At 38.4% G+C, this 13,257-nt stretch overlaps 1 protein-coding gene across 1 annotated transcript in view; it reads right to left on the bottom strand.

Annotated features, from left to right (window-relative positions):
* Positions 1-1,668: 1,668 nt before the first annotated feature.
* LOC6038977 (neuroligin-4, Y-linked) overlaps positions 1,669-13,257 on the bottom strand; it is a 72,078-nt gene continuing 60,489 nt past the window's right edge. The window contains 3 exon segments of the mRNA XM_038262746.1: positions 1,669-2,788; positions 6,196-6,302; positions 11,684-11,835. Coding sequence (XP_038118674.1) covers positions 1,944-2,788; positions 6,196-6,302; positions 11,684-11,835 — 1,104 coding nt within the window. The 3' untranslated portion in view covers positions 1,669-1,943.

Raw genomic sequence — 13,257 nt, 5'->3', positions numbered from 1 at the left:
TTGACCTTCACAGATTCTCAAGATTCGATTTCAATCTTGGGATATTCAATAAAAACCGAAAAACTCCCTGCATTTTTGTTACTTTTCATATGAAAGGTGTTTTAATCTTGACGTGCTATCATGACACAGCCTAAAATTAGATATAAGTGCGACAATTGGCCTAAGGGATTTCAGGTCAGAACGCGTTTGCCTACAGTACACATTTGTAATTATAACTCGGGACTCTGGTAACCAAATTCAACCAAACTTCGATACAATGCACAGAATGGTTAACCAAACAAAACGTGTTTGTTATTGTTTACATTGCGTGTTCTCGTCTTTGTTTATTCAAGGTCAAACATTAAAACGCGTTCTTCTCGGAACGTAATAAAGCGACGTACAAAAAGTTAGCACGACAAGCTGGGCTCAGTTCAATGGAGCACTTCCATTCGCGCAGTTTTTGTTTTTTTCTACATTTTAGTTCTTATGGAGCGAACTGTCAAAAACTGCTCGACTGCGGGTGCTCCATTGTTTAGCAGCTTTCAAATTTCAAGCTGTGCTGCACGATATAATCAATATTTGAATGTTAATGCCAGCGATGACGGCTATTTTATACTTTAAGTCCAAGGTACTAGTAAATAATATCGGCCTGGCGTTTTAAACCTAAAACGCCCAAGGTTGTTCCAGAACATGAATTTCTTTTGACTTTAAAATAAAGTTCCCAACAACAAAGTAATTTATCAATCTGAGTTAAGCAGTCTTTAACATCTGGAGAGGAGGTTTCGTTGGGCACTTGAACTGAATCTGCAAACAGCATTACAGAAAAGTCTGTGTAGGACGAAGCAAGATATTTTGACCCCATGACAAGCAGTGGGCGTCAAATGCCACCCACCATGCCCGAACTGGGTGAATCTTTAATCCGGAGAAGTGCGTCTTGAAATTGATTGATTACGGATAAGTCCAAGATAAGCCTGGCCTCAACAAACAGAAAACATCAATGTATCTTCCTTTGAACTTTAAACAGCAATCCATTTCGCCCTCGAGCAATTATAGCATGCTGCCGATGGACAGAGAATAATGCAATCATAAAATGAGCCAGAACAAAGAGTTTTCTTCCGTCGATAATTACGAGTAATCTTCCTCCCACCAACATCGAACCATGGTCTTAACGATCGCCGATGGAAACAATAGTTTAAAATGTTTCATGCTGCTGTTGCCGCGGACAATGCCAACATAATTTGCACTCAATAAAGGGAAAAGGACGATCGATTGCGGATTGGTCGAAAACGGGTGGCACAAATGGGTGTTAATTATTAATTCTTTCATTTTCTCTCGCCAAACGCCATTGACGTCGCCGGTCGCCAGTGATAAATTATCCGCGCAAGCTTTCGATATGAACTGACAATGAGAATGAGCTGCTGCCGGTTCTGTTGCTGGAAGAAGAGCGGAAGAGATGAAATACAGAACGGAATCATTTCTGGGCTGAGCCGTTCGGGGGCGGCCCCGGACGATAGTGCTGCGATTCATTATTCACATCCTTTCCTTGCTTCGTTTTACGTATAAAATCGGCGAGTCAAAGAAGACCACTTTTCCTCAAGACAGTCAGGAGAGAAACGTGTTCAAACGGTTGTTGTTGTATTGTGCAGTACTCTTCTCTGTTCACTATAGCTATGTTATATACACATTCAGTTATTTATTTATTTTTTATTTATACCTAAATACGTTCATCAATTATTAACTAATTGATAATGCTTTCTGAGCGAGCACTCTGCCTGCTACAGATTCTGTTGCTGTTGCTGGAGTGGTGCTGACTCTGGCTGGGCCGCGTCCTCTGGCCTCGGGGAGTGATAGTGGTGGTGCTGCTGTTGCTGTTGCTGCTGTTGTGGCTGCTCTTGCTGTTGGTAGCAGTGATGGTGTCGGTGTCCGCATCGAGATTGGTTCTCGATGGCAAAGGATACTTAACGTCACACCCGCAGCTCGTCCATCGCGTTCTGGGCCTGATTGGAGGTGGCAAGGTTGGACTTGACACAGCTCTTCTTCGTGAGGGTGCCACAATTGCTGCCAATTAGCTGGAGCGCGTGCTGCGACAGTATCGTCCCGTCCGGAACCGACTTGATGTGCTTCGGCGGTGGTGGTGCCCTCTGGGGCAAATCCGCAAACTCGGGCGGTGGCATCTGATGGTGTTGGAGGGCGTGGTGATGGCCCAGTATCGTTGACGGATCACTCTTCGCATGGATGGTAAGACCTTCCAGCTCGCCGCAGATATTGTTTGGCATTTGGCCATTCTCGTTTCGCTTCTTACTGTTTCGCGGTTCGTTTAACCTCGTTTTATCACGTTGGTAGTAAACACCAGCGAAAATCAGCACGTTCAGTATCAGCAAACTACATCCGATTGCTATCGTCACGCTCAGCGCCGTACTGTAGGCAGCGAAACCGTCCTCCTGCGCCGATCCCCCACTTCCGTCGTCCTCTGTCCCCTCGGACGACTCCGCTGTCACCGGAATCGGCTTATGGACATTGTGACGGTTGCTGCCGTTGTTAATCCCCCCGTGAGCGGAAAAATTCAACAGCGAAAACACTTGTGTGGTGAAAAAGGAGAAATTCGAGTTGGCATTCGAAGGATCCCGCAGGGGAGGATTTAGTGGTTTCACTGTTGGCACCGGCGCCCCACCCTCGTCGTCGTCGTCTTCGAGGTCGTGGTGAGAGTTGGGCACATCATCGCCACCAGGTTTATGCAAATCTGGCACCAGATTCAGCCAAAACGACAGTCGATGCGCGCGGTAATGGTTTTTTAGCTTCGGCTTGGTATCTAAACGACAATAAATAATCATAAAAGTCATGCATTCATGAATGGTGCTGCGGTCCTCCACGCGATACCAGCCACCCCAGTCAATCAACAAATATACAGTCAACCCACAATCTTGCATCAAGTTGCCACGTCTGCCAAGTTTTTTTTCCTACATAAAACAAAATATTTTTCCGTCATAACAAAAAAAGTACACGAATGTTCTTTAACCGTTTCAGATCCACATATTCGGGACACCCACAAATTCGGAACATTTTTGTGATCATTTTTCAATAGCTCAACAGCTTTTCTGTCGACCCTACTATTTAAAGGGCCTTCATTTGGACATTCTCTTGCTATTTCACCAGTAAAAGTAGTATTTTTTTTAAACAAAAAAGACTCATTTCAAGACTATCTTATTCAGAGCAGCTGAACAGCCTCCAAATTGCCTGTTCCATAATTGGGTCCTAAACTGAAGCTTAGTTTACAGCAATAAAGATTATTTTTCCCTTTGTATGACCACAAAGAGTTTAAAACGGATTTTTAAATCAATTTGGAAAAATTAACCTCGCGGTCCTTCTTGACAGAAAAGTTCCTACTTGACAGCCACCATAGTTGATCCATCGAAAAAATGTTGACCAGTCAAAAAAAATATATATATATATATATATATATATATAAAACAAAAAAAAATAATATGTATCACTAAACTTTAGTTTGATTATTTTAAGTGTGTGAAGTCATTATTTTGTTAAAAATATGTATTTACCCCTGGAGAGAACCTAAGTTTTTTTACACCCGTAAGAAAAAAGTGTTCCAAATTTGTAAATTTCAAGGGTCAATGTTTTTCTTTAAAAAAATGATATAAAACGTAAAAAAATACAATCGGTCGAAACATCAATCGAAAGATCACAAGAAAAGTCACATGAAGGTAAAAGCAAATCATTATGTTTAACCATCGGGTTTCTATAATTTTTTGATCATTGGTCGATCTGTTAACCGTTCTGAATATGTGGGATGACTGTATCTCAATTTTCAATTTGCGAATTATTTAGTTTGAAGCTGAGAAATATGTAATTTTAATGAGCAGTGAATGCTCTAAGCTAAGCATATTTTCCATCATCGTCTTTAATTTTAAAATAACTTTCGTCACCTGTAACCACCTAACTGCCCCTTAGGATGTAACAAGAGGGTGACAGACGGGAAAAAATGGCCGCTTTTGAGCCTCTCGATTCCCGGGAAATTTTGTCAAAACTCCCGGGAGTTTAGATGCTTGAGGCAAAAAAGGAAATGAAAATGCAATCAGTGACAAAAGAAGAGTAAAATTCCTGACACAAAAAAAAAACAAACATAAAGCCATTTGAAATTCAGAAAGTGTAAAATCAAACTTGTAAAGAAATCCCAACATTTATAATTGATGACATGACCACTAAGTTGGGGAACCTTTAAAAAACCCAGACATTAAAACTAAGGTAGTTAAAATAACTAGATTTCTTTCATTCAAAAATATTTTCAAATTTGGAGGCATGTTATTATAAATTTCGAAATGGTACCAAAAATCTATTATTATTTAAGTAAAACTCTGGAACTTAAATGTTTTTCAGGGAATCCTTCTGTTCACACTCAGTTTAGTTTCCCTTGTTACTGTTAAAATTACTTTAACAGTTTAGAACAAAAAAAAAAACCTTTTTCAAATGTTGCTTGAGAATCTTATTTGTCTTGTAGCAAAAATCCCGATTTTGCACATTTCTACACCCAAAGTTAAAGACCGAGCGGACAGTCCTCCCGAAAAGAAACGTGAGGAAAGTACTATTTTGCGAGAGTATAGACCTCTCGCGTGTTCATTCGTTCATTGAAACAGTTCATCCCATTGAGTGGCTTATATGGACAAATGATCGCCACTTAGTCACCGAACCATGGTGGCCCATACGGCAAAGGCACGGTTCACAATGCCGAAGATCTTGGGTTCGAGTCTAAGTACTAGCACTTTTCATTTATAGATTAACATTTTTGATAAATAAACCCATAAGTAAAGTACTCTCAGTAATTTCGACTTTATCCTCTCTGTCCACACACAGTACCATTTTACTACCGAACCGTGCTCTTTATCCTCTATATGCTGATGCCCAGTTTATTGTCTATTGTTTAAGTTTTGTAATGAAAATCAAATACCAAGTTGATGTCTACCACCACCAACAAACAAATTCAATAAACTCAGGAAAAATCATTTAGTGCGACTTAAGAATCGACAAAAAATAATTCGGTATAGTTTTGAGTACCAACAAACCATTTAATTTAACTTGTACCAGCTGATTTGTAAAGTTTTTTCAACAGGTAGATAGTATTCCATAAATCAGTTCGATTCGGGAGTTCGATGTTAAACTTACATAGTATTGAATAACTATGACTATAATTCTTTCAATTTTTTTTTAACAAATCAATGTTTTTGCCAAAAATAATAAAATTGACGAGTCTCGGGAAATAGCAAAATTCAACTCTCGATTCCCGGGAAATTGAAACTCTCGTATCAAATTGGTTTGATTTTGCGGGCATTTTAGGACATGGTTCCCTAGATGTACTGAGTGTACTGATTGCTTACGACAGGACCTTGTGCTTTGACTTAGAATTTTAAACGGGATTTAACCCGTAAAATTGCTAGTTGTGAGCCCCTTAACGATTTAAAAAAAAACTCACGAGCTCATAGATTGTGCTCCAGGTTGTTCAACTTTGCCGAAGAGTGCAAAAGGATTCGTTCAATTTTGAGAATGTTACAGAATTTGTAATATTATGGTTGAAAACTTCAACTTTTTCTTAAAGCTTTTCTGGCAACCATCAGCTTGCTTATTTGCATGAGCATCGCGAGCTAGCTAGAGAACCAATAAGCTCTAGGTTCTCTTTAGCAGCAAGTACCATTTTAGTACCGAAACAAGCCCATGAATGCCCGCAAAAGTTGTTACACCCTATTGAGGAAGGCAATTAAAAAACGTGGCGCGTCCCCGAGCAACACTTCAAAGAGAAGAATATGTTGGTGCTCTTTCCCCCACGATTCATCAATCAATCAGAAAGGGCCGATTTCAAATTTGTAGGGATCCTTCTTAAAATCTTAGTGGATGACCCGTCGGATAGGAGCATAACCAATTAAAAATTCACTAAAATGCATATGGAACATTTATGCGAACATGTCGGAAAAATAAATACCAAACCGCAATTCATAGCTTTGTTGTTCTTTTATCGTTTTCCATTAAAATTTGAAAGAGGGTGTAAACATAACAATCAGATTCAATCGTAAACAAATATATTTCAAAATTAATCAATTTTAATCAATTAAAGTTATCACGATTCCTGCGGACGATGCTTGATGCATAGTTGTGGATTGACTGTCCTGCTGAGCGAGGGGGTTTAAATGTTTTCAAACCATGATTCACACTCACCTAGATTCAGGTATTTTTTGTGTACACTCTCGTAGGGTGTCCATTCGATGTTTTTGAACCGCGTTCGGTCCCGGACGTGGTCGTTCTCGAGCTGCTCGTTTGGGTTTCTGTAAATGTGTAAAAATTTGAAGCAAAAAAAAAGGTTCAAACGATAAATATTATTGGATGGGGTGGTTCAACAACGTGGGTGAGAGAGGGTGGATTGTCATTGAATGAATTTTTGGCGGCCATCGTTCTGAAATGAAAATTTGACCACTTCAGAATCGAGGCCGAGCAACCGACTCCTTTCCCTTCCCCACCATCCTCGGATCATTTAGGAACGTTTCAATTATTTCGGGGCGGTCCCTTTCCTATCTTCGGCGTTTATGGCTGCTCGAGCGAATCTCGAATCTCGCAAAATGCTAAGAGGGTGACATTTAAAGATTGAAGCTCGTTTCGGATAAGTTATATGAAAAGGGACCTTTTTCGGAGCTCCCCCCCCCCCCTCCTTTTGCAGGGCAGATTCGCTTTGATGGAGCTTTTGCGGTCTTGAGAGCCGAGGCAGATATCCCTACTTTTGGTTCAGTGGATGCCAAAAGAGGCAACTTGAAACAACCGGAGAGGGTCGAAAATGGTCCTTATCTTTGTCTGGTGAAAATTTGACTGCACTCCGATAGGCCGTTCTGGTCGCAATGGATCACTCGACAAAGTGAAGTTTTGTAACCGCAGACGGCCTATATTTGGTTTAAATGGTTTGGTATAATAATATTATTCCAAGAATGGCACGCAAAATGGGGAAAAGTTGATCCTATGGAAGTTTGGCGCATATTGTCAAGCGCTTGGATTACAAACAATTGAGGATTGTATTTGCAGTGTTTTATTTTTATCAATAGAAACCATGGTTTCAGTTGGGAGTTCGTATGTATTTTAGTTGAAATTTCGAATGTTATGTTTTATTCTAAAGATTATTTCTCATTCTACATTCTAAAGACATTCCTCATTCAAAGATACATTTTGAAAACCAATGAAGATGAAGATCATTGAAGATGGCTCAAATCATCAAAGAATGTCGATTAAAATTTTCTTTGTTTGGTAATAGAGAAACGAAAACATAACATTAAATTTACCGCTCTTAGCACATTTCGCGGTTGGATTTTTACCTTTATAATAAATTCGATAAAAAAACAAGAATTAAAAAGAATATTTTGAAAAAAATATGAGTGATAGAGTATCAAAAATCTAACTAGGCTTCATACACAAAGTACGTCCAAAATTTACCCATCACCTTTGTCACGCTTGTCCTTTACTTATAACATGCAATGTCACTCTTACACAGACCCTCCCTCCTTCCCTAAAGCGTATTTACATTGCATACTTTTTGCTCAAAAGTTGTTTCAAAGAGCGGAAAATTTCAACAGTTCAACGCGTCGTTCTTTTCTACTACTCAACATAAGATGTCGAATGAACGACAATTATCATAAATTATTCTTTCTAATTGTACCCCTCACCCCTTTTTTATTTTTTTATTCTGTTATAGAATCTTGATATTTGCCTATTGTCACAAAAAAGCTAAATGTTAAATTTGACTTTTCAATCTGTAGTGAATTGTTGACTGATTGTTGTTGACCGAGCCACGTTGCCCAGTGGTAACGCTTCCGCCTCGTAAGCGGTAGATCGGGGTTCAAATCCCGGCTCGGACCAACACAACTGGTGATCTTTTCCTTTCTGGAATCGATTGCTTAGTAAAGGGAAGGCAGTTTATCGTCACAAACTGGACATTATCACGACACCTTAGGGAGGCGAACTATGGAATGTTAACATTAACCTTAAAGGTAAGAACAAGATTGTCCGTCAGGCCTGAACGCAAACGCAAAATTTTGCGCCTGTCATCATAGCCTGCCAGTCATCGACCATTGAACAAAGCAACCCCTGCAGATTGTTCGACTGACAGTTGATGGAAAAATCGAACTGGCACAGCGTTCTGCGTTCACCACTGCGTCGAACGGACAATCTTGTTCTTAGCTTAACATGTTAACATTAAGTTGAGAATTAAACTGCCACTGAATCCGCTTTGTAAATGCCGGCCCCGATTCTCTTCAAGGGTATCTCCTCAGGAACTGGGAAAGATTTACAGCCATGCCTCGGTTTTGCACGCCTCGGTTTTGCACTGCCAGCTGCCTCGGTTAAGCACGGCCCAGTGCTTAACTGAAGCACAGAGCTTATGGGATTTTGACTATATGGGAGACATTGGCTATAATTCTATGAATAATCATGCAAACATCAAAAAATTATAGTGTTTTGGAATCGGGATGATGTCAGCTATCCATTAAAATTTTTATTTCATGAAAATTTTCACAAAAATACGTATTTTTCCTGTATGTTGAAAATGTATGTTCACTAAAGAAACCAAAAATATATTGTTATTGCAATATATGTACCAAATGATCAGGTGTTTTTCATACATTTTGGATGTAACAATAACATTTTTAGAAAATACTCAAAATTTTGACAAAACTACGTATTTTCGAATAAAATACTAAAAATTTCACTTTTTACAATATGGGTATCAAACGATCGGGATTTTTTCAAATATTTCGAATGTAATAACAACATTTTTCGAAAATACTTAAAATTTTCACAAAACTACGTATTTTTGAAAAAATACTCAAAATTTCAATTTTTACAATATGGGTATCAAACGATCGGAATTTTTTCATACATTTCGATTTTAATAACAACAATTTTAGAAAATACTCAAAATTTTCACAAAACTACGATTTTTTGAAAAAAAGTACTCAAAATTTCCGTTTTTACAATGTGGGTATTAAACGATCATTATTTTTTCATACATTTTGAGTGTAATAATAACATTTTTTGAAAATACTCATAATTTTCACAAAACTACGTATTTTCAAATAAAAAAAACACTCAAAATTTCCGTTTTTACACTGTGGGTATCAAACGATCGGGATTTTTTCATACATTTTGAATGTCATAACAATATTTTTTGAAAATAATCCAAATTTTCACAAAACTACGTATTTTCGAAAAAATACTCAAAATTTCAATTTTTAAAATATTGGTATCAAACGATCGGGATTTTTTCATTCATTTCGAATGTAATAACAACATTTTTAGAAAATACTCAAAATTTTCACAAAACTACGTATTTTCGAAAAAAAAATACTCAAAATTTTCGTTTTTACAATATGACCTTTTAAATTAAATTGAAGCATAGTCTCAATCTTCCTGCTCAGCGGATTTTGCCAGAAGGAGAAGACGATGATCACGATACAAAATGAACACTAAGCGATCTAAATATACTGTTTTCAGACTGGAATAGATACCAAACTGTCACACGTAGCACTACGGTGGTTTGAGATATCTAGAATCTCAAGGGCCTCAGTGGTAATGAGGTGGTTGCGGTTACAAGTCCCGTCGTCCCTTAGAAAAATCGGACACATGACGATACAAAGTAACAATTAATGAAAAAATCTCAACCATGTGATACTCATATTGTAAAAAACTGAAATTTGGGGTATTTTTTCGAAAAAAACCTAGTTTTGTGAAAATTTGGGTATTTCCACAAATTTGTGTTATAACTTTTGAAATGAATAAAAAAATCCCGAACATTTGATACCTCTTGTGAAAAACAGAAATTTTGAGTATTTTTTCCAAAAATACGTAGTTTTGTGAAAACTTTAAAGTATTTTCATTTTTTTAATAACTTTCGAAATGTATGAAAAAATCCCGATCGTTTGATACGCACATTGTAAAAACGGAAATTTTGAGAAAAAATCGTAGTTTTGTGAAAATTTTGAGTATTTTCTAAAAATGTTGTTACTAAATTTGAAACTTATGAAAAAATCCCGATCGTTTGATACCCATATTGTAAAAATTTAAATTTTGAGTATTTTGTTCGAAAATACGTAGTTTTGTGAAAATTTTGAGTATTTTCTAAAAATGTTGTTATTACATTCAGAATGTATGAAAAAAATCCCGATCGTTTGATACCCATATTGAAAACCCCCATTGAAATTTTGAGTATTTTTTTCGAAAATACGTAGTTTTGTGAAAATTTTAAGTATTTTCTAAAAATATTGTTATTACATTCGAAATGTATGAAAAAATCCCGATCGTTTGATACCCACATTGTAAAAACGGAAATTTTGAGTACTATTTTTTAAATTGGTAGTTTTGTAAAAATTTTGAGTATTTTCTTAAAATGTTGTTATTACATTCGTAATGTATGAAAAAATCCCGATCGTTTGAAACCCGTATTGTTACAATTAAAATTTTGAGTATTTTTTCGAAAATACGTAGTTTTGTGAAAATTTTGAGTATTTTCTAAAAATGTTATTGTTACATCCAAAATGTATGAAAAAAACCTGATCATTTGATACCCATATTGCAATAACAATAAATTTTTGGTTTCTTTAGAGAAAAAATATGCATTTTCGAAATACAGGAAAATTACGTATTTTTGTGAAAACTTTCATGAAATAATAATTTTAATGGATAGCTGACAGCATCACGATTCCAAAACACTATAATTTTCTGATGTTTGCATGATTTTTCGTACGATTAAAGCCAATGTCTCCCATATAGCCAAAATCCCATAAGCTCTGTGCCTCGGTTATGCACGCCTCGGTTTTGCATCCCCCATATGCGGTGCTTAACCGAGGCATGACTGTACTTACTTTACTACCAAAGTGTCATGGTAGAACTGACAGTCTGAGGAGTGCTGCCAACATTGTCAATGTCTATAAAAGGGCCATGCGTCCACATGTCGCCCTCTTTCATCCACGGACCGTGGAGGTGAGAAGTGGTAATAAAGTGTAAATCCTAACCAAGTGAGTCTTTCATTCGCGCAAGTCTAGAACACTTCAAAATGTTTAAACCAAACATCTCTTTAAAATAGCGTGTATTTTTATTTCAGTGTGTTTGCTCGGAAAGCTCGTCTAATTTCCTACAAGTTTGTCTTTGACAACATTTTGATACAATGAAACGGCTTCGATTTACAGCAACACGAAGCAATGCGCCCTTCTCAAATGTTATTCTCGAGTGCAACTGGTTCAATATACACAAGAATGACTTATACAAGCCTAGGGTAAAAGAGTGTTTTTTTTACATAACGCAAAATAACAATATTTTTGATCTCCCCTCCCCCCTCGTATCAAAATGGCCATACAAATTTATGAACAAAATTGAATGAAGCGTAGCACAGCCTTCGACTTCAAACAATGTTGAAAGAATAAATTGGTTTCGTTAAAAAATACCGCTTGCTCGGAATCGAGAACAGTTTTAACCTCGTGCCTGAAAATAAAAACAATTAAAAAACAAAAAATTTCAAAAACTATAACCATCCAAGCGGGTATCCCACGTTTCGATTCGATTCCCACTAAATTCGATTAAACAAAGAAATACAACAATCATAATTTATCCCCCACCCTGTCTCTCTCTCTCACCCGATCCGTCATTCTGCCGCCGCTCCTCGTGAAATACCTACCCGGTGCGGATAAAGTTGGACCAGTAGATCATGACCGCTTCCGACAGCGCTATCTCGGATTTCGTGTAGTTCCTGGTGAAGTGGTTCAGCCCACCGACGAGCGGTGCACCGAACAGATACGGCAGGTCCTCGCCGTGGATGCAGCCTTGCCGCTGTGGACGAGATAAAAATGGCCCCGGACAAAGGGCGATAAAAAATGGTGCTTCATATAAAATTCCACCGGAAAAATTTCAATGGCAAACAGAGTTTTATATTTTCCGACCTTCCCTGCCTCCACTACCGCTATAGCCGAACGCTTTTCCAGACCACACACACACACAAACTCATACAAAAACTCTCAATGACGTGGGGCGAACATGTTTTATTTTCGGTTTGTTAGCTTCAAACATTCACAGATTTTCAACGGTTGTCAACGAGCAGCTGCACGTAGAGAGGTGGTTGGGGTTTAAATGGCGTTTCCCATTTTTTTTTTAAACTGGCCTCTGTCATCGTAAGAGATCCGGTGTCTCGTAGGAAACCATAGAAAAGTTTGACCTTTTTTTTCCTGAAAATAAAGCGACCCCAACTTCGACTCCTGCTTCTAGGTCTAGTCTGCCTGTGTGGATCAATCGGACCGCGCACTGGACTCACAATCCAGAGGTCGCCGGTTCGAATCCCGGGGCGGACGCAAAAAATTCTAAGTGTAAATATAGGTATTCGGTGCCCTCTCCCCGTGCCCATACCTTCACACTTAGGAGACCCGGGAGGCGGAGTCTTGTCGCAAAAAGAACGATACACGCCTGTGGATCCGTTGACGAAACCGCAAGGTTTAAGAGGGCCACATTATAAGGTGTTACGTCGATTCCGTCTAGGTCTAGCAGATCTAGATCAGCTCCGACTCTGACTCAAACTCCAACAACAATTCCCATAAAAAGTTGTTGAAAATTTGCGACTTTGACTATGACTCCGGCTGCTGAAAATTTATTGGCTTCGACTCTGAACCTGGCTTCTCAGAATTTGTCGGATTTTTAAAAAAATACCCAACTCCACCGACTCCGGCTTCGACTACAACTCCACAGTCATGATTCAAAGGTTACTACGATTTTGACTAATAACGGCGCCTTCCTCTCCAGAATGTAGATCGTGAGGGAGTAGGATAAAGTGTTAGCAGCAAAAGCTGCTTATCAAAGCGATCTGCTCAGTCTTACACTACTCGTGCCGAAATCAATCATCTGGAATCATTCTCAACGCATTTTTTCTGACCCCACTTAGCCCAGCGCAAAATAAGTGGGGGGCAACAAAAAAAGAGGCCTTGTACCACCAGTGCCGGACCGGACATGTTAGCAAGTGGACACGAGTGGCAAAAAAAAGCTCCGCCAGGATTCCGATGAGTGAACTGGATGCATCGCACACCACGTGCTCCGGGAAAGGAAAAATATGTCACCACGCTTGTGCAATATTCCGCGGGATGGATGAAATGAAGAGGAAAGTAAAACAACGAACAAAAAAAAAATTCAAATTGCACACTGAATATGTCATCTATGATTTGGTTTTCTGCGCTGCACATGCGGGACATATTAAATCGGATTAAAAGT

This window comes from Culex quinquefasciatus, chromosome 3 (genome assembly GCF_015732765.1).
Source record: "Culex quinquefasciatus strain JHB chromosome 3, VPISU_Cqui_1.0_pri_paternal, whole genome shotgun sequence".
NCBI lineage: Eukaryota > Metazoa > Arthropoda > Insecta > Diptera > Culicidae > Culex > Culex quinquefasciatus.
This window is presented reverse-complemented; position numbering and strand designations above follow the sequence as displayed.